The following is a 19,194-nucleotide window of genomic DNA, read 5'->3' as shown; positions in this document are numbered from 1 at the left end:
TTGGGATGTGCATCCACCTGGCCAGGTGGATGAAGCAGTGCTGGCTGATGAGGTGCAACGTCCCAGCTACCAGACAGGGTGAAGTCCCTGGTCCCTGGGGGCGATACAAGCCTGATGGGTGACACTGGGGCATAGGACCTTGTGCGGCAACCGGTGCCAACAGCGGCCATCTCTCTGCCCGCACCAGGGGCAGCTGGAGTAGGATTAGCCCTAAATTTCCAGGGGTGAGACCCTGGTCATCCATGAACCCCATTTAAAGCTCACAAACCCGCTCTCTGCCTTCACTGCCCAGGTCAGGGCTTGGATGCGCTCGGCAGGCAGCGTGCCAGCGGCAGCACTCCCTTGGCTCCAGTGCAAAACTGCATGGGGTAGGAAACCCATATCTGCTCGGGCCTGGCGCAGCTCCGGAGTGGAGGTCCCGGTGCTGCAGGGATGCCCATGGCAAAGCCTGTTTGCCAGAGCACTGCTCAGCTCCCAGCATGTCCAGCTCCCTGGTGAGCCCAGATCCTTCTCCCAGGCACTTTCCTATACGTGTGGGTGTTTCAGAGGGTCGAGCCAAGTGCCTGGCCCATCCCTGCAGAGGTTTCCTTTCCAGGAGACCTTTGCAGGGTGTCCACCGCCAGGGCAGGGCATGTTAACCTCGCTGAGCAGGCTGAAACCAGTGTGATGAAAGGCGCTGTGTTCCCTTCGCTCCCTCTTTTTCAGTTGCAACTTCTGCTCTTCTGCGGCCAGGAGGTTGCTTCACTGGAGCATGCGGCTTTTCCTGCACCCAGGAGCAGCTGAGCAGTCACCCAGGGCAACAGGGCTTGCTTCCTTCCCCAATTTCACCCTGCTTCCTTTCTGACTTGTTCTGGCAGCCTGCGGGGACAGTGTCCATCCCCCAGAGCAGCAGCAGTGGCAGTGATGGGGTCTGGTCCCACCCAGCAGCAGCCTGCAGGGGTGGCTTTTCTGGGATGGGACACATATCCCAGTCGCTGCATTCCTGGAGAGCCCTAGGACAGGATGAGCGTGCTGCACCGGTGCGGTGTCAGCTGGCAGCCTGCGGCAGTGCTCACAGGAAAACTGCCTGACCTCCTCCTTCTCACCCTGCTCCCTCCTGCTTGCAGCCACCTCTAACCTGGACCTCGAGAACAAGAAAGCCGCCCACACCAAGCTGTCATGGCAGCAGCCAGTGAATGTCTTCCTGGCATCTGGGCGCCCGCCGGGCATGGAGCAGCTGCACCAGGAGGCCCAGCTCAACCTCCAGAGCTTGCTGCAAGGTAGCGGAGCAAGAGGAGCCAGCGGCAGGGTGGGTGAGGGTGGCAGGGATGGGTGCTTCCCTGGGTACACGACTGCCATGCAAACAGCAAGGTCATCTCCCATGTGCATGTGTCCGAGCCACTCCTCAGACCTTGCCAAGCTGTAGAAGTTGGGTCCCTAGGGGGTCCCAGCCTCTAGCAGACCCCCTCCAATCTCTGCTCCCAAGTCACTGCTGCAAGCAGCAAAGCAACTGGGGCCAAGACCAGTCGCTGGGGCTTCTGGACACCCTCCAGCCCCACCGTGGTGCAGTTCTGGCCAAAAGGGCCTCAGAGACCCAGCTGCTGATCTGATCTATCTAACTGGATCAGTGTGGCTGCTGATTTTGTTTGTTTCCAATTTCTTAACCAAGCCATCACGCGGCCTCAGCTCGGATGCTTTGCAGGCATCGATTAGATCAGCAGCCCAGCCTTCCCCCAGCTTGTAATCTCATTAAGTCAGCCTGAGCAGACCTGGTTTCTGCCAGACCATAACGACCGGCATTAATTAGCTCAACAATTACAGGATGGGGAGACACTGAGTTCCCTCCTGGCTGTCCCCGGCAGGACCCACTGCATTCCCAGGCAGCCTCCCTGGGAGGAGCAGGGCGGGCTGCTGGGGTCTCAGCACTGCCTCAGCTCCCCCCCAGCCCTAGCATTCCTCCGTGAGGTCCCCCTTCCCCACCTCTCCTGAGCTGCCTGTGTTGAGCAGGGACAGCCAGCCAGCCCGGGGACAGCTAGCCAGGAACAGCCAGCTGGGGCCAGCCACGCATGCCTTCGTGTTCCTCCTGCCCTGGGAGCAAAGCTTCCACCCCCAGCCCGTGGCTGGAGCAGGGTCCCAGGTGCCGTTTCTCTTGCAGAGGAGTATGAGGAGCAGTACACCGAGAGCAGGGTCACCGGGCAGACCTTCCGTGCCACCGGCCACCTGCCCCCCGACACCCCCCCTGAGCCGTCGCCGCGACCCCCGCCTGCTAAGCGCCTTGAGTTTGTGCTTATGGTGAGTGCCGGGGCAGCAGGGCAGGGCAGTACAGCCCCAGCATCGCCCAGAGAAGCGGGACTGGCACGGGCAGTTGGGCAGAAGGGCTGGGAGGGAGCTATTTGTGTCATACCCTTGTCCCTTTGGTGGGTCACGTGCCTTTTCCTCCACAGCCCCCAAGCCGGCGAGCAACCGAAGAGGAGACTGCTGGCACAACTGCACTCGGTGCTCGGCTGCCCGACACCTCCCTGAGCCTCCCTACCAGCCCAGACAAGCAGCCAGCCTGGACCAGGGCCTTCCCCCTGCCCACCGTGGAGGAGAAGCAGTGGCACCAGTCCTGCTCCATCCAAACCAACATCGTCCCCATCAATGTCTCGGGTAGGGCAGCACCCCCACAGCACAACACTGGCGGGGAGAGGCGCGAGAGGCAACCCCAGCACCAAGCTGGCACTGTGGGCAGGATATGGGGTGCAGGGCGGTGGGAGGCAGGACTGGGGCTGTGAGACTGTGTCCCTGTGGGCCAGGCAGGCACTGGGGGCAGACCAGGGAACATCTGGCATCTGTCATTCCCGGCCATCTCTCCTGCCATCTGCAACTTTGTGTGTCTGGTCCATTGGCCACACCGCCGTCCAGTTTCTTGTTTCCACTGTGCTGCCCAGCCAGCCGGTTTTGTTGTCACCTTGGCTCTTGCTGTGCTCTCTGTGGCCAGTGTGTCGCACCTGTCTGTCCGTCCGTCCATCCATCCTGTTGGGGCTGCATCTCCCAGCAGTGCGATCCTGCCCAGTCCTTGCAGACCCAAGTGCCTCACTCTGCCCCCAGGTCAGTCTGGGGACAGCAGCTGAGCAAGGTGCACCTTCTGAAGGCCAAAGATGTCTTTCCGCCCTTTCTCTCCACAACAGAGAGGTGTTCCAGGACCATGCTGGTCCCTCTCCCTGCCCCACTGTTCCTCATGTCCATGTCCCCAGTGTGGCTCAGCACTGCTGGACCCATTAATGATGAAGGCCAGTGATGCAGGGTCCAGCCTCACCAACACCAACAGAGCCTGTCACACAGGGCGGGGCCGGTCTCTGTAGCTTCCCGTGCATCCCACCTCCATCTGCAGCATCTCTGTCCTCCCACTGGCTGGCAGCACCCGCTGTGCCTCCATCTCCCCAGTGGTTCACCCCATGTGGCTCACCACCCTGTGCCATCCCATGCTCCTGCCTGCAGTCAGCATCTCAAGCTGGGGGACACGCGGTGATGGAGGGGGGCCGAGCCCCCACCCCGGCAGCCCCTCCTGCCACCGCTGCGTACAGCCTGTTTGTTTTGGCTACAGGGCAGCACTTTGCTAGGCACGCGAGTGCTCGTCACTCCCTGTTTAACACAGAGACCGCGATGAACCCCAAGTCCACCCTGCGGCGTAGACGGACCATTATCGGATTCCCTAACCTGTCCCTGCGAGACCAAGGTGACGGCAAGAACTGCACAGCCACTTTCATGCTCCAGCAGCGCCTGGGCAGGGCTGGCACCCACCAGAGCTGCACTGACAGTGGGCAGAGCCACCCTGGGGGCTGGTAGCCAGCCTGGGCACAGATGGGCTCCCCGGTGATGCCCCAGCCTTGGGGAGGTAAAGGCCACTGTGCTGGCTCTGCTCCCTCCTGAGACACAGAGGTGCTGGGCACGCTGGTGATTCTGAGCTGGCCCTGGGGCTGGCAGGGCACTGGGGACAGCCCTTTCACCCCAGGTCAGGGTCCTGCACACTTACGGGACAGGAAGGCCACCAAAATTTCTCCTAGTGACAGGAATCACCCAGCCTCAGCTCTGGCAGCTCCTGCCCTGTGCCCACCCTCCCCAGAGGTGGGCAGACCTCCCTCAGGGTGCCAGGGCTGTGGGACACACACCCTGCCTGGGTCTTTGCTGGGGCTGGTGAGCTGGCCTATGCTGGCATGCTGAGGGCACTTGTGTGGCTGAGGGTCCCTGCAGCACTCCCAGCATGGCCACAGACTGGTGTTGGACCCTGTGGGGACAGCAGACATACCAGCTCAAGGGCTTTGTCATGCTGTCCCCTATGGAAGGTGTAGAGAAACCAGAGCCAGCCTCTTTCTCAGAGGCAGGTAGGGCCAGGAGGAGGAGAAGCCATGGCACCAGCTTGCACCAGGGGGAGCTGTCACCGGGTAGGAGGAAGGTTTTTCCCCATGACAGTGATAAAACAAGGACAAAAGGTTATGATGGCTCCTCCCTTGGACATGGTCAGACCTCAACCCACTGCAACCTTGAGCATCCTGGTCTGCTGGGTGTGCCCTGAGTGGGACCCCCGGGTGCTTCCCTATCCAAGCAGTTCTGAGATGAGGTGGCACTGTGAGCCATCGTGTCCCTCCCCAACCCAGGTGGCAATGCCTTGCTCTGCACTTCCTGGTCCCCATCTTTGTCCCCACCATGGGACAGCACTTTGGTGACCATAGGGCCAATGTTCTCACTCCTGCCATGGCTGCTAAGTTGTCCATGGTGCATCCCAGCCATCAGATCCCAGACTCAAGGGTTGACACAGGCTGGGAACTGTCCCCGGTTGGGTTATAGCCACGCCAATACAGGGGGTAGGAGAGCATCTGGTAAGAGAGGTTGTCAGCCTGTCCCCTCCAGTCTGCCTGGGCATGTTTGATGCCTGGGCAGAGGTGCAGTCCCAGAGATCAGCCACAGGGTGGGACCAGTCCTGGCCCCACGGCACACGGAGCAGGACCGTGCCGCCAACCTGCTGGTAGAGAGTGAAGCAGGACGATGCTCACCCAGGCTGTCTCTCCTTGCAGGCAGTGCCAACGGCCCCACACTCAACACACGTGTGCCCATTGCCGAGTCCCTCTCCTGCAGCTTCGTGCCTGAGGCCACAAGTGGGGGGAAGACACCCCAGGAGATCAGTCCCCACCAGCCCCTCTCTGCCCCGCTGAGGAAGACCTTCAGTGATCTCGGTGCCCGCTGCTGCCAGCCACCCGCCACCATGGACAGTGCGGCCACCCCCTGCACCAGTGCTTGCAACGGGCCGCAGGGCACCCACTTCCCCCCATCCTGGAGTACCCTGGGCTACGGGAGCCCTTCCAGCCCCACCACCAGCCAGGGCAAGGGGCCCCCCTGTGCCTCTCCAGGTGGCTCCATCCCATCACCCAGCCCAGGCTCACCCGCTGCCTCCTTCTTCATTGCCACAGAGGAGCGTGCAGGCAGCAATGGGCCTGGCTCCTTTTCCAGCACAGTGCCTGAGTCTCCCTCCACCTCCGGGGGTGGCCAGAGGTGTGAGGGCCGAGAAGCCAAGGTGAACTTCTTGCCAGGAGGCCAGGAGGAGCCGGAGCCAGCTGTGGAGCCAGCACGGCTGGAGGTGGAGCGGGCAGGGTGCCGGTTCCGCGAGCGGTCGCTGTCAGTGCCCACTGACTCGGGCTCCCTCTGCTCGGTGGACATTGCGTACGCTGAGACCCGGCGGGGCAGTGCCAACTACGCCCTGGGCTACCCCAGCGCCAGCTCTGAGGGCAGCACCAGCACTGACAACATCTCCCTGGGGCTGGAGCCAGAGGGCCAGCGGCGGCGGCGCTCCAAGAGCATCTCCCTCAAGAAGGCGAAGAAGAAGCCCTCGCCGCCCACACGCAGCGTCTCTCTGATTAAAGAGGGGCAGGATGCCACCGCGGGGCCCAGCTCACCACTGCCCAAGGATCAGCGACCCAAGAGCCTGTGCATCCCACCGGAGCCCCAGGGGCACCGGCTGGTGCATGCTGACCCCCAGGGGAGCGTGGGGAGGGAGCCCGACGGCACGGCTACCCCCCACCAGTGGCATCTCACGGACTGGAAGGCCAGCGATCCCTACCGGTCCCTCTCCAGCTCAAGCACAGCCACAGGGACCACAGCCATCGAATGCACCAAGGCACGGGGCAGCTCTGAGTCCCTCACATCCCCCTCCATCTCCAGGGCCACGACGCCTTCCCAGCTCTCCGCCGAAGCAGACCTCAAGACCTCCTCCCCAGGCAGGCCCACTGGGCTGATGTCCCCATCCAGCGGGTACTCCAGCCAGTCGGAAACCCCAACGCCCACCGTCCCCACCTCTGCCATCCTTGGGCACTCCCCGCACCAGGTGCGGGTGAGGCCACTTGTCCCTGAGAGGAAGTCCTCACTGCCCCCCACATCCCCCATGGAGAGGAGCCCCAAGTCCAGGCTGTCCTTCGACCTGCCGCTCACGCCACCCGCCCACCTCGACCTCTCAGGGCTGAAAATCTCCCTGAAAGGGAAGACGAAGGTCAGCCGGCACCACTCCGACTCCACCTTTGGCACCAAGCTGGCCCAGAAGACCAGCCCCATCACACCCATCATGCCGGTGGTCACACAGTCCGACCTGCGCTCCGTCCGCCTCCGCTCCATCAGCCGCTCGGAGCCAGAGGACAATGCTGATGGACCAGATCACGCTGAGGAGCTGTCGCGCGGTCCCTGCCTGGGGCCAGAGAGGAAGGTGAAGCCACCTGTGGCAGAGAAGCCACCACTGGCCAAGCGGCCCCCGATCATCCTGCCCAAGCCCCCACCTCTGCGGGAGGAGGGTCCCCTGTCCCCCACGTCCCCACCAGGTGCCGCCACCAAGGAGAAGGGGCTGCCTCAGGATGGCTTCGTGGTGCTGCGGAAAGGGGAGTGGAGGAGGAGCCCGGGGGACTCCCCCTTGCCCCTGACCCTGGCAGGACCCCGGCGGCTCTCGCAGGGCAGCCTGGAGGATGAGCCACGGCCAGAGTGGAGTGGTGCCAGCGAGGGGGAGCGGAGGAAGGCCAAGGTGCCGCCGCCAGTGCCCAAAAAACCCAGCGTGCTCTACCTGCCGCTCGCCCCAACCCCGGCACATCTGGGAGCTGGCATGGGGGACCAGCCACCCACCCCCAGCCCCATCATCACGCTGGACACTGACCCTACCTGCTGCGACCCTGACGCTGAGGAGCCGCCGTCCCCAGAGGCCCTGGGCACAGCACAAGCCAGTGACCACTCCTCAGAGCAAGGTGAGGGTCTCCCCAATCCTATGATGGGTTTCACCCCAGGGACAGGGGGGTGCCACCATACCCACACAGGACAGTTCACGGCTGCCGCCTTCTCCCTGCCTACAGGCAGCTCAGGGGAGGCTGGCACAGAGGAAAAAAGCTTCGTCAGCGACAAGACGGCTGACTCCATCGCAGAGGAGGACGACGATGTGTTCGTGACATCCCGCACCACAGAGGATCTCTTCACTGTGATCCACAGGTAAGGCTGGTGCGTGGCACTGGGTGGGCACAGCCCCCCATCCCTGCTGCATCCTGCCACAGTCACAGGGCCAAGTGCAGTTTTCCTCCCACCACACCACCTTAAATTTTCCACACCAGGACCAATGCTCACACTTAGGGACCTGGCTGTTGCTGCCTCAAGCACTTCAGAGTTTAGCATGCAGTCTGTGGCCAGGCTGGGTCACCAGCTTGCAGGGGGGGGTTGTCCACTGCTCCATCAGCCTTGGGGCAAGTTGGACCTAGCTGCCTGGAGAGTGTTTACCAGCAGCTAGGGGTGAATTGCCTGCCACACATGGGTTGTCTTCTCTCCCTGATGGAGCGGGCAGAGCCACAGCCAGGCAGGCATCACGCCGCTTGCTGTAGGACCTCACCCCATCCAGAGCAGCGGTGGCTCCCGCCTGAGGCTGCTCTCACCACATGTCTCTTTGGTGCCTAGGTCGAAGAGGAAGGTCTTGGGCCGGAAAGAGCCTGGTGACACCTTTGGCAGCCGGCCCAACTCCCACTCACCTGTAAAGACTTCAGGCTCCCCAACCAGCGATTCTCCAGCAGTAGCAGGCAGCACCGGGAAGTCCTCCAGCAGGAATGAAGACTTTAAAGCCCTGCTCCAGAAGAAGAGCAGCAAAACCAGCCCCGGTACCCGGCCATCTGCTGCTGAACTGCTCAAGACCACAAACCCACTGGCTCGGAGGGTCATGATGGAATTTGCCCCTGAGCTCGACGGTGCAAACAGTCCCAAAAGCCAGCCCTAATCTTGTATGGTCCCTTATGGCCATGAAGGGCTGGAGATGGCTGCAGAAGGAATATTGCTGTGGAAGGGGTGTCCTGGCTGCCCGGGTGAGTCCATGTGTCCCGCCAGGGGTTTTCTTCTGCTTTTGTTTCTTCCTTGGAGAGCCACTGGTGGAGAGGTTGCGTTTGGAGCCCAAGCCCCCATGTCTCTGGAGGAGCTGGGCCCTTTCCAAGAGGAAAAAGATGGCACTGTGGCTGGGATCGTCCCCGGCTGAGCCAGCTCCCAGGACCGAAGGCGTCTGCTCAGGAAGTGGAGCAGGACTGCAGCCCCCGGTGTCGCTCAGTGCCCACAGCGAAGCTAGCTTGAAACTGTTTGGTCACTTCGGCATGTGGTACTTTAAATGGCTTTTCTAATGCACACGTGGTGATGATGTTTTATTCTCTTTCATTTGACATTGTACCTTGAGTTTCCCAGGCAAAGATCACGGGTTTAAGTTCGGCTGGATACATGGAGATGTACTTTGGGAAGACATAAGGGGGCCAGCTGAAATTGAGGTTGCTTTGGAAGAGCCACAAGCGGTTCCCCCTTGTCGTCCCGAGCATCCTCCCTGTCGCACGGGGAACAGGCACCCCGCCGTCCACAGCCAGCGCGATGACCTCAAGCCAAAACCCAGCCCCTCCAAAGCCCCCAAAATGCTGCATTTCAGAGCTCCTCAGCTCTTGGTCCAAAATCAAACCCCAGGGTCGCCTCTGCCACCAGCCCTGGGGAGCCTCACCAGCCTCCCTGCTCCCCGCCAGCCTCCCTGCTCCTTGCTGGGTCCTGCACCAGCTGTTGACTTCAGGTGATGTTGGGTGTGGGTGGCCCTGCCGCCGTGGGAAGGAAGGGCTGTGGCAAACCAGCACTGCCTGGGGATGCCCTTCCCCAGCTCTGCCTCTTGCATCACACCAAAGTGCCCTGCAGTAGCATCGCCTGCAAACATCTGCCACATTAGCTGCTGGAAGTCCTAGGTTGCCACCAAGCTGTTGGCCAAACCCAGCCAGAGGTCACCTGAGCCACCTCCCAGGTGACTCCCGGGGTCCCTCTCGGGGTTACCACTGCTCCAGCTGTGCCCGCTGGCTGCAGGGGAGCTGTGCGGGGCCGAGCAGGATGCGTGCCAGTGCCATTGGCAAAGCAGGGGCTGCACCCTGTTGCTGTCCAGAGACCACTGCTGGCAGTACCACCATCCCCCTGGCACACGCAGGTCCCCAGACCGTGTTCCCCTGAGTGTCCGTGGGCCAGGACACGCTGCCAAGGCATCTAGCGGGCCTTGTACAGTGTGTGCCTGTGAGGAGGCAGCACGTGCTGCAGTGGCATGGGGAGATGCAGCACTGGCACAGCCACATTGCCCAGCCCTGCCAAAGGGGTGGTTTTCATATCCCCCCGGCTGGACTGCCAGCCCTCACCCGGGGCACAACAGAAGGCACAGGGTGGGATTCACCCCCCTCACCCCCAGCTGCTGCTTCCTGGCTTGGTTCCAGCGTGGGAGCCCCAGCTGTCAATGACAGAGGCCACAGTGAGGGGCAGCGGGGCAGGGACAGCTGCTGGGGTCGGGGCAGAGCTTGGGAGGAGGGCAGGAATGAGAGGGAATGCCAGCCCCAGCTCAGAGCACGAGCATGGCTGTGTGCTTATAGCAAGAGAGAAAGGGTGGCTGACAAAGAAACAGGATTTAGAAAAATTTCTGCTTTATTAATCTTGATACATTTCTGCAAACTCTGGCATGCCCCAGCCCTCCTGTGCGTGGGAGAGAGTGATGCAGCTGGGTCTGGGCAGCAGTGAGGAAAGGAAGATACCATGGCAGTGCTACAGCTGCTCTTCCAAGGGGCCAGAGCTGGTCTGGGGGGTCTCTGCCCACCCCCAGGAAGCACAGCCCTCTGCAAACTCCTCCCCATCCACACACCCATGCTGGATTTCACCCTAAAAGAGGCTCAGCGCTCCCTGTGGTTGGTTCCCCCTCCCCTCCCTCCTACTTGCACATTGCTCCCTTCCCTCTCCCGGGGTTGCAGATTTAAGCCTGTAATTAAGATCCAGGCTGAGAAACTCAGGAAAAAAAAAAAAAAAAAAAAGCTCTAACAGATTTCTATGCTTCATCTCCATCCCACAGCACCCAGCCCTCCTGCTGCTTCCCAGGTCTGGCAGCAGGGTGCTGGCATGGCAGGGATGGGGCCCTGGGGACGGGAGAGGGGAGCTCTGGGGACTGGTACATTTTGCACATGACTGCTCAGGAAACGTGGTGGCGGAGGTGGCGGCTAGGGGACGGCAGCCGCAAAGTGGGCTGGGGACAAGCACGGAGCAGGGGCACCTCTGCAAAAACCCAGCACCGCTGGCAGGCAAAGTGGTCGTCTGCTACCGGATAAGAAATGTCTAGGAGGTCCAGGGTGCATCCTGGCTGCTGAGCCAGGGGTCAGGACATGGGATGGAGATCCTCATTTCCCTGGCCAGAGGAATGGGTTCTTACTGGTGCCAGTTCCAGGCTGAGAGCTCATCCCTAGCCACTTGCTTCCTCCTCCCTCCGGCTGTGGATGCAGAACCATTTCTGCAGCTGCTTCGCTGTGGGAAACGCAGCTCGCGGTCCTGGGGGAGAGGCCGGCCAGCGGTGCAACCCCTGGTCCCGCAGGGTGGGGGCCGGCCCGCCATGGTGCGTACTTCTGAATGTTGTACTTTTTAATCTCGCCAGCTTGGTAAACTGCTCCCTGCTGACGGCTGCCTGTGCGTGCTGGTTTTTGCGGCTGCCAAGAGCGACCAGAGTCCTGGGGAAGGGTGCTGTGGAAGGGGCGACAGGCACCCCCTGACACCCCTCGGGTGACTCAAGGGGATGTTGGCAAGCATGGGGCCCACACAGCCCCATCCACCACAGCCTCTGGCAGTGTCTGCCACGCACTCGTGTGTTCCCAAGGGCTCTGGGTGAGCACAGGGACACTGCAGGGTGTTGGGGACAGCCCAGCGTAGGTGCTGGGGATGGTGTGGGGGTCTGGGGACGGACTTAGGAGTCCTGGGGACAGGTGGGATGGGTGCTTGGGACAGCCCAGGGGACTGCTGGAGTAGGCCCAGGCTGCCGGGTGGGTGCTGGGGACAGACTCAGCACGTGTGCTAAGGGCAGTCGGGGCTGGGGACCGATCTGGGGTCCTGGGAGCAGGTAGGGTGGGTGCCAGGAATAGCCCTGGGTGTCGGGGAACAGCCCGGGGTGCTGTGTGGGTGCGGGGGACAGCCCTGGGTGTCAGGGTCAGCCCGGGGTGCCGGCTGGGCGCAGGGCACAGGCGGGTCGGGTTCCCGGGACAGCCGGTGGCGGCCGCCGGGCCCAGGCCGCAGGAGGCCTCCAGGCACAGCCGGGCCCGGGCCCGGCGCGGGGTCCTGGGGCCGGGCTTGGGGCGGCCGGGCGGGCGCCGGGCGGAGGCGGCGGCAGGGGCAGCCCCATCCCGGCGCGCCGCGGACAGCCCGGGGGCCTCGGCGCGGCCTGACGGCGGCAAGATGGCTCCCAAAGGGAAAGGCGGCGGCAAGGCGGGCAAGGGTGAGCGGGGCTGGGGGCACCGGCGGCCGGGGGGTGGTGAGGGCTGGGCCGGTCTCAGGGCGCTGCGTTCACAGGCGGCGACAGCGGCGGCGGCAGCAGCGAGGGCAAAGCCCAGGGCCCGAAAGGAGGCGGCAACGCCGTGAAGGTGAGCCCGGGGGGCGGCGGGGGCTGGGCAGGGTCCCCCGGGGATCTCCCCGCTCCTCCTTCGGCACACGGGCAGCCAGCGGCCGGCCCGGCCCGCCTGCCCTGCCCGCCACGGCTCCGCTTCGCTCCCAGGTTCGGCACATACTATGCGAAAAGCACGGCAAAGCCATGGAGGCCATGGAGAAGCTGAAGTCCGGCCTGCGCTTCAGCGAAGTCGCCTCGCAGTACAGCGAGGACAAAGCCAGGCAAGGGGTACGTGCTGGGCCTGCAGCCTCGGCGGGCGTGCTCGGGGGAGGGGACAGCTGCCTTCGGGAGAACCTGGTCCCGTGCTGGCCATCACGGTGTGTCTGAAGGAGGTTGCTACTAGGAAGTCCTTCCCAGGTGCCTTCAAACAGCTTGTTTCAATAGCTTCAAGCCCATCACCCCCAGTGGGTGCACGAACACTGGTTGTGGGCAGCCTTAACTCCTAGGCAAAGGCACAAGCAGGTGCCTGTAGCTCAGCTGTAAATGCTTCCTTGCTGCAGAGCTGAGGCATATGAGTCCTACAGCAGCAGGCCAGCACGTGGGGAGAGGAGAGCCCAAACCTGCCGTGGCTTTAGCCAGCCAGTGCTTGCTGAGGCAGCCCTTTGTGAGGAGCTCTTCCCTGTGGTCTCCTCCCTCACAGTGGTGCCTACTGCCAAGACAGGTTTCTTGTCCCATTGCCACATCGCACACCCTCCCTGCTGATAAAACCACTGTTGCAGTGAGATTCTCAAAGCTTAAAGCCTGATGGTTCCTTCTTCCAGGGAGACTTGGGCTGGATGACCAGAGGCTCCATGGTGGGACCTTTCCAGGAAGCAGCATTCGCCTTGCCTGTGAGCAGCATGGACAAGCCAGTGTATACAGACCCACCTGTCAAAACGAAGTTCGGGTACCACATTATCATGGTGGAAGGCAGAAAATAAAATGTGAATGACCATGACCTTGTTGACTGCTTGAATCTCAAGAACTTCCCAGACACCTTGACCTTGGAACCAGTCAGTTGTAACCAGCAGCGTGCGTGGAGGCAGCCAGCTGTCCTGGCTGTTGTGGCGGGACACACAGATTGCAGCTGACAAGAGAACAGGGCCATGCCTAGAGAGGTAAAGCATTCCCTGGAAAAGGTGAAACAAGCTTTTCACAGTTGTTGAAATCTGCTTTGCCTGGCAGGCCAGCCTCTTGCTTTTCCCCAAGTGCAGAGATAACGATCTGTCCACCTGAATAAGGTGCTTAGACTTTTGTCTGCAAATGTAAATGATGCTGAAAGTGAGAGCGCGGTTCCCCAGGGCCTCACCAGCAGCTCCTATGCTACAGTTTCTGCTCCAGAGCTCAGACTTTAGGACAGTCCTTGTGGTAGAGAGCAGGTACCCCTGCAGCTAGAGCCAGTGCTCACTGCCCCAGGCAGGCAGCTTGTTCTTGCCGTTGGCCAGCAGAGGGGTGGGTCAGGGCAGGGCTGGAGGCACCCTGGCTGGGCAGAGGCGAGGAAGGGGATTTTGGGGAAGGGGTCCTCCCCGATACAAACTTACCCATACCTAAAGCTATATTCTATCCACTCGAAGCTGGGGAAAGAAATTGTGTAACTCAGGCTTGAATGAGAGGAGAGCCACTAAATGCTTGCTTGTGCTAGGCGTGCCATACACGTCTCAAGCCTAGCAGGCTGCACCTCATCCTTCTGGTAAAACTACCTGAAGGATGGAATAATTGATGCAAATGAGACAGCACATTACCTCTTGGATCCTAGCAATAAATATCCCAGTGCAGTGATCCCCTTCGTGCTGAAAGGCAGCACTCAAACTGTACACATCTCTAGCAAACAGACACCAGCTTTGCTTGCAAGATAGCAATGTGCCATGTCAGAGGGCTCAGAGATGGGAAGAAAACATCAAAGAGAACAAAAGGCCCTTCCCAAGATCATATACAAGGAAGAAGTGAGACCAAAACCAGGGCAGGTCTTTCTCATCCCTCATTTTTTGGCGTGTTTTGTTACAAAAATGGAAAGCTCAGAGGCACCAACAAATGATTGCAAAGCTCTAGTTCATTAATACTTTGTTATGAAAGGCAGACAGGCCTTTCTACAATATGAGAGCAGATGTGGCCTCATTTAAGGAATGCTCTATTAATAAACTACTTGTTTCCAGGCTACCAGAGCTTTGTTCTACCTATTAGCAAAAGCTCATTGGTGCATCTCCTGTACCAACAGGATCATTGTTTGTTTGTCATGTCTCCTAGTACAAAGGATTCAAATTCAGCAGACCAGTTTCCTCTCCAAAAAATGCAAAACTCAGCAAGGTGCAAGTGTCCCCTGCTATCACACTGTAATACAGAAGGAAAACTTGCTAGACACTAAACATGAACATGACATGAGGAAACATCAAAATTCTCTGCTGTGTTGTCACAAGGAAAGACCCTACAGAAGGCAGTCATAGTGATGAGCATACCCTGGCCAAGTTTATCTCATTGTGGTGGCAGAGGGGCAATTCAGGTGAGCAGAGCATTGCTAAAAGCCAAAACAAGGTTCTTCTGATTTTTAGCTCGCATGATTCTGAACTACAAACCCACTTCATAGCTTCATTGTGCCTACAGTACCAGAGAGAAATATTTCATCTACCACAGCTAAACTGTATGTGGGAAGAAGGTTAGAGGAAAAGCAGCTCAAAACTTTGAAACCAGTATTTCCCCCTCCCGCTGCCTTTGTGTGACAGCAGTCTTTCACTGTGCTACTCGGAGGGAAATAAAGATATGAGGAGGGGGGGGTGGGGGGGGGGTGGGTGAAGGGGCCAGACATCAGACTAGAGTCTCCTTTGAAGCCCTTGACTCCTCCAGCAATACTGAAAGGTTTGAGTTCAGCACTTTGCAGCAGTCAAGGTCTAATTTCTCTTCCCATCCTTCTGCACCTACATACATACCCCTTCTACAGCAACTGCAGTCTGGCAGGGATTTGAGCAGAAGGGTTTCTGCAGTGCCACATTTGGTGTCAGACCTGGCACCAGGCAGATGGTGTGCTGGCCTCCATTGCTTGGAGGATTTATAGCAGCAACCAACTTTTTTTTTCTCCTCCACAGCAAATACATTCTCAGACCAACTTAAAACCAGGTTGCAGTATCTCTGTTCTCTCCTTTGCACCCACATCCAGCTCACCCAAATGGTGGGTAATGTTCAGGCAGACAAATCAGCATATTTCAAGTCAAGGAGGGAAGAACTACAGCAGCTTGAGTTTGGACTGCGGGAAGCTGCCATGGAACCACACCCTCAGCATCCTCTCAGGAGAGAGGCAGTGTCAGGATCTGAAGGGCAGAAAGATGAAGCCAGGGCTGCAAGTTTGGAGGGGGGGTTAGACATAAAGAAGACTTTTAAAATTAAATAATCAGACAGGAGCATGAACCATTTTAATCTTTGTGAACCAAGTCCACAGTGAAGTCCCTTCCCCAGCACCCACCAGGTGACTCTTAAGACTGTTTCCTCACACAGGAGTTGCTCAGTTTGTTCAGTCATCACGACAGAAGTGTATTGCAGCCATCAGTCTTAAGCTAGTTAAAAAAAAAGGTAATGTAGTTCAGAAAAACATTTAATGAGAAAAAGTAAGACTGAGCTCAGTGAAAGTATACATATTTCATTTCTGGGCTAGCTGTCTATACAAGTTTAAAGTCATAAGCATAACTTCAGGATCTCCACTTTTTATGTCAAGCGCTTGCAGGAAACAGTTCAACGCCTCCTGTAATTTTCCATCATCTTTAAGTTTCTTCCCACTGACTACCAAGGTATTGTAATCACCTATGGCAGGAGAGGAACTCTGACCAACCTCTTTTTCAGAAACGCTTTCCTGGGTGAAGTAGTCTATATGCTCACCCGACTGCAGCTCAGCATCACCAGTGGATTCCTCCTGAGATGACTCTGTCTCATCTGCTTCAGACTGCTCAAAGGACATACTGTCTAGATGGAAAGATTCTTCACCTGTATCAAGTGTTTCTCCAGCAGGTTCTTCTTCGGGCTCAGCAGATTCCCCACTACACTCTTCAGCTGCTTCTTCCACAAGGTTGTTGTGCTCTTCATCACTGTCATCATCATCAGTGGTTCCCATTTCTCCTAATTCCTCAAACTCATCTACCACCTTGTTGATTATAGATCGCCTGGAAGCAGTAGACCTGTTACCACTGTTAGTTAGTGCAGGAGAAAAGATGTCTTTTACCATACTTCTGTCACATTTAGGAGTGGATGCACTAATTCCTTCCAGAAATTGATGTACAGGGCTGTTCAAGGGAGAGGGCCTTTTTTCAGACTGGTTTTCCTCCAAGATCATAATAGAATGTTCTTCATCCTCACTGTCGGAAACAATTCTTCTTAAGCATTTCTTTTTACCAAAAGCAAAGGCACCAATGCTTTCCTCTGATGCTTCACTCCCCTGCAGGGAGTTATTTGGCTCTTCTTCAGCTGTGTGACAGGGTTTTCCACAGTTACTGTTCTCACTTAGCCAAGTTTTTGTTGGAGATTTTTTTGTTGGAGATTTACAAAAGCTTTCTGCTTTTAGTTGGAAGCCCTCCTTTTCTGGGTGTTCCAGTGATCTTTCCTTATTTGAGGCATCTTGCCATCCATCTTCAGACTCTTCCAAGACCAGATTGAAGTCAACTTCATCCTGGAGAGATGGCACAGACATATCCTCCAAGCTGGCTTCCAACACACGAGACTTCTGGAGCCCAGCACAGATTTCTGGCATAACATTTGATAAACTTGGCACTGCCGCAGCCAAAGCTAGCTCAGAAGTGTCATTCTTATCTGTCCCCAAGGCAGCAGGTGGGTCAAGTACCTGATCTGACGTTTCTGCATCTCTCAGCCTTTTGGGATCATCAGCCATACCAGACTCATTAGAGGAATGCTGATCGTACCCAGACAGGCCATTCCCTGCCTCAGTCAGGCTATCTGAATTTACATGGGAACTCTGTTCCTGTTTGAGACTCTGACTCTCTTTAACAAGTTGATGAAGTCCAGGTGATGGTATAATGCTTGATTCAAGGTTTTGCTCAGATTCTTGCACTTTGGATTGTTTCACTGTCTGGCTGGTATTAAGCAGCTCTGTATCCATACTGGACACATCTTGTGCCAGTTTCTCTTCATCCAAGTCGTTAATAGTCAAACTTGTCATTGTGGAGCTGACATTAAGAATCTGGATGTCCTTGTCCTCTGTAAGATCAATAACTCCATCATTTTCATGTTCATCAGCTACTGGTGGTGAAACAAAGCGATTTATGTTGTTCAACTTTGGAGACAACTTCTTTGGCTTGGAAGGCAATTCTGGTGGTCTTTGCCCCATCTCTTCACAAACATTTCTGATGTTCTCTATCCTCTGGTCTCTAAGCTGAGACTCTAACTGAACTAGCTCATGGGCTTTCTGTACCCTCCGTTGAATGTACTGATGGGCTTCTTCACTCTCAACCTGCTCCTCATGAGCTATTTCCCTCGTATATATCAGGTCATGATCAGAAATTCCAAACATTTCCAGGGAGTGCAAATAAGCAATATGTTCATCCAGCTGCAGATCAGTGTTTCTTTGGGTGGCATGCAAAGACTGCAGCTGAATCTGAGTTGCAGATGTTCGAGTATCTTCTAACGTGAAGAGCTCCCTTAGTTCCTGTTTGGAGAAATATCTAAATGGGTTCTTTTTGTCACCAGTAGTCTGCCTTATTAACGAATCCTTAAATACTTGTCGCCTGTATATTTTCTCTTCCACTGTACCGCAGGTAATCAGTCTATAAATGACTACATTCTCTTTTTGCCCAATCCTGTAAGCTCTGTCTACAGCCTGAGCATCTGTAGCTGGATTCCAGCTGGGATCAAAGATCACTACTCGACTGGCTGCTGTTAAGGTTATACCAACACCACCAACTTGTGTAGTGAGCAGGAAGACAGAATAGTCCTTGTTACTCTGAAAGGCATTAATGCGCTTCTCCCGTTCTGTTAGGTGGGCTATCGTTCCATCAATACGCATGATCTTGAATTGTCTGTGAGACAAGACATGCTCTATGATATCCAGCATCTTCCTCGACTGCGAGAATACCAGGGTTCTGTGTCCCTCTTCTCGCAGTCTTTCTAGAAGTCCTACAAGGAACAGCATTTTCCCAGACTCTTGAATCACAGTTTCATCAGAGAGATGATCTATTTTATTAGCACCTGAAAGCATACCAGCTTCACTCTCGTGATCCTGCTCAGAGTACTGCTCTTCTTCCAAGCCCAGCTGGACACATGCTCTTGCAGACAGAAGCCTGGGGTGGTCACACAGCTTCTTCAAAACAGTCAGCTCGGCTAAAGGTGATCGGGTTGTCATCAGCACTTCTTTCACGTGATCCAGAGAGAGAAAGTTCCTGTAGATTTCTTCCTGCACTGGTGCCAAGTACACCCACACAACAAAGTCATTTTTCCTAGTGAGAGATGGCATGACAGGAGCACTATTCTCAGGAAGAGGAGCATCTGGTTTGTCAGCATGATTGTTTTTGATATCTTCTTTGGTTCTTCTGAGGAAATACGGCTTTATAATTGTCATTAGATTCTCAGATATCTTTAGCCCTAGTGCTTTCTCGCCTAGAGTTGCATCCTTCTCCCTTGCCCTAGTAATAGGATTCTCATATTCCATCTTAAAAGTTTTGGCCGTTCCCAAGAGAGATCCTTGGCATGCAAAGTCAAATAAGGACCACATTTCCCGCAGGTTGTTCTGCACTGGGGTGCCCGTGAGCAGGAGGCGATGCTTTGCAGGAACTGCATACACACACTTGGTCGTTTTGTTAGAGGGGCACTTGATCTTATGTGCTTCGTCGAGAATGACATAGTCCCAGACAAACTCCTGCTCGTGGCTGGTGGCAAGCTGCTTCCAGTTATTAACGAGCATCTGGTAGCTCGTGATGACGATGCCATCCTTCCTCTGGACCCGTTCCAGATTTCTGGTGCGCTCTGTCTTGCTAGTGCCATGGAACTCCTTGACACGCAGGCCGGGGGTCCAGCGGGCAAACTCTGCCAGCCAGCTGCTGACCAGAGTGGTGGGCATGATGAGCAGGACGTGCTGGATGAGCTCGGCATCAAACATGCCTGAGAGGAAGGCAATGACCTGGATGGTCTTGCCCAGGCCCATGTCATCTGCCAGAATGCCGCCAGGCCTACCCTCCCGGTGCAGGCGGTACAGGAAGGCAATGCCTTCCCGCTGGTGCTGGAAGAGCTTCCCGTGCATCTCCCCGTAGATCAGCAGGCCACTGCCACACACATCCACGAAGCCTTCCGCCTCCTCG

At 57.2% G+C, this 19,194-nt stretch overlaps 3 protein-coding genes across 8 annotated transcripts in view; 2 read left to right on the top strand and 1 right to left on the bottom strand.

The window, feature by feature from the left end:
• Positions 1 to 8,637, top strand: part of NHSL2 (NHS like 2) — a 32,460-nt gene extending 23,823 nt beyond the window's left edge. For 5 of the 6 annotated variants that reach the window (XM_074915165.1, XM_074915167.1, XM_074915162.1 and 2 more), the window contains exons 2-8: positions 1,107 to 1,259; positions 2,135 to 2,271; positions 2,424 to 2,628; positions 3,566 to 3,697; positions 5,034 to 7,235; positions 7,341 to 7,473; positions 7,930 to 8,637. In XM_074915165.1, coding sequence (XP_074771266.1) covers positions 1,107 to 1,259; positions 2,135 to 2,271; positions 2,424 to 2,628; positions 3,566 to 3,697; positions 5,034 to 7,235; positions 7,341 to 7,473; positions 7,930 to 8,242 — 3,275 coding nt within the window. In that variant the 3' untranslated portion in view covers positions 8,243 to 8,637. The remainder of the gene's footprint in view (positions 1 to 1,106; positions 1,260 to 2,134; positions 2,272 to 2,423; positions 2,629 to 3,565; positions 3,698 to 5,033; positions 7,236 to 7,340; positions 7,474 to 7,929) is intronic. The other variant, XM_074915166.1, reaches the window with a different exon arrangement.
• A 3,042-nt stretch (positions 8,638 to 11,679) lies between these two features.
• On the top strand, positions 11,680 to 12,869 carry PIN4 (peptidylprolyl cis/trans isomerase, NIMA-interacting 4). Its single transcript, XM_074915327.1, has 4 exons — positions 11,680 to 11,764; positions 11,839 to 11,909; positions 12,041 to 12,160; positions 12,694 to 12,869. Exons 1-4 carry the CDS (start codon positions 11,725 to 11,727, stop codon positions 12,850 to 12,852), a joined length of 390 nt encoding a protein of 129 aa, XP_074771428.1. The 5' UTR covers positions 11,680 to 11,724; the 3' UTR covers positions 12,853 to 12,869.
• Positions 12,870 to 15,536: 2,667 nt separating this feature from the next.
• On the bottom strand, positions 15,537 to 19,095 carry ERCC6L (ERCC excision repair 6 like, spindle assembly checkpoint helicase). Its single transcript, XM_074915398.1, has one exon. It carries the CDS (start codon positions 19,038 to 19,040, stop codon positions 15,537 to 15,539), a length of 3,504 nt encoding a protein of 1,167 aa, XP_074771499.1. The 5' UTR covers positions 19,041 to 19,095.
• Positions 19,096 to 19,194: the final 99 nt, after the last annotated feature.

This window comes from Athene noctua, chromosome 11 (genome assembly GCF_965140245.1).
Source record: "Athene noctua chromosome 11, bAthNoc1.hap1.1, whole genome shotgun sequence".
Lineage (NCBI taxonomy): Eukaryota > Metazoa > Chordata > Aves > Strigiformes > Strigidae > Athene > Athene noctua.
This window is presented reverse-complemented; position numbering and strand designations above follow the sequence as displayed.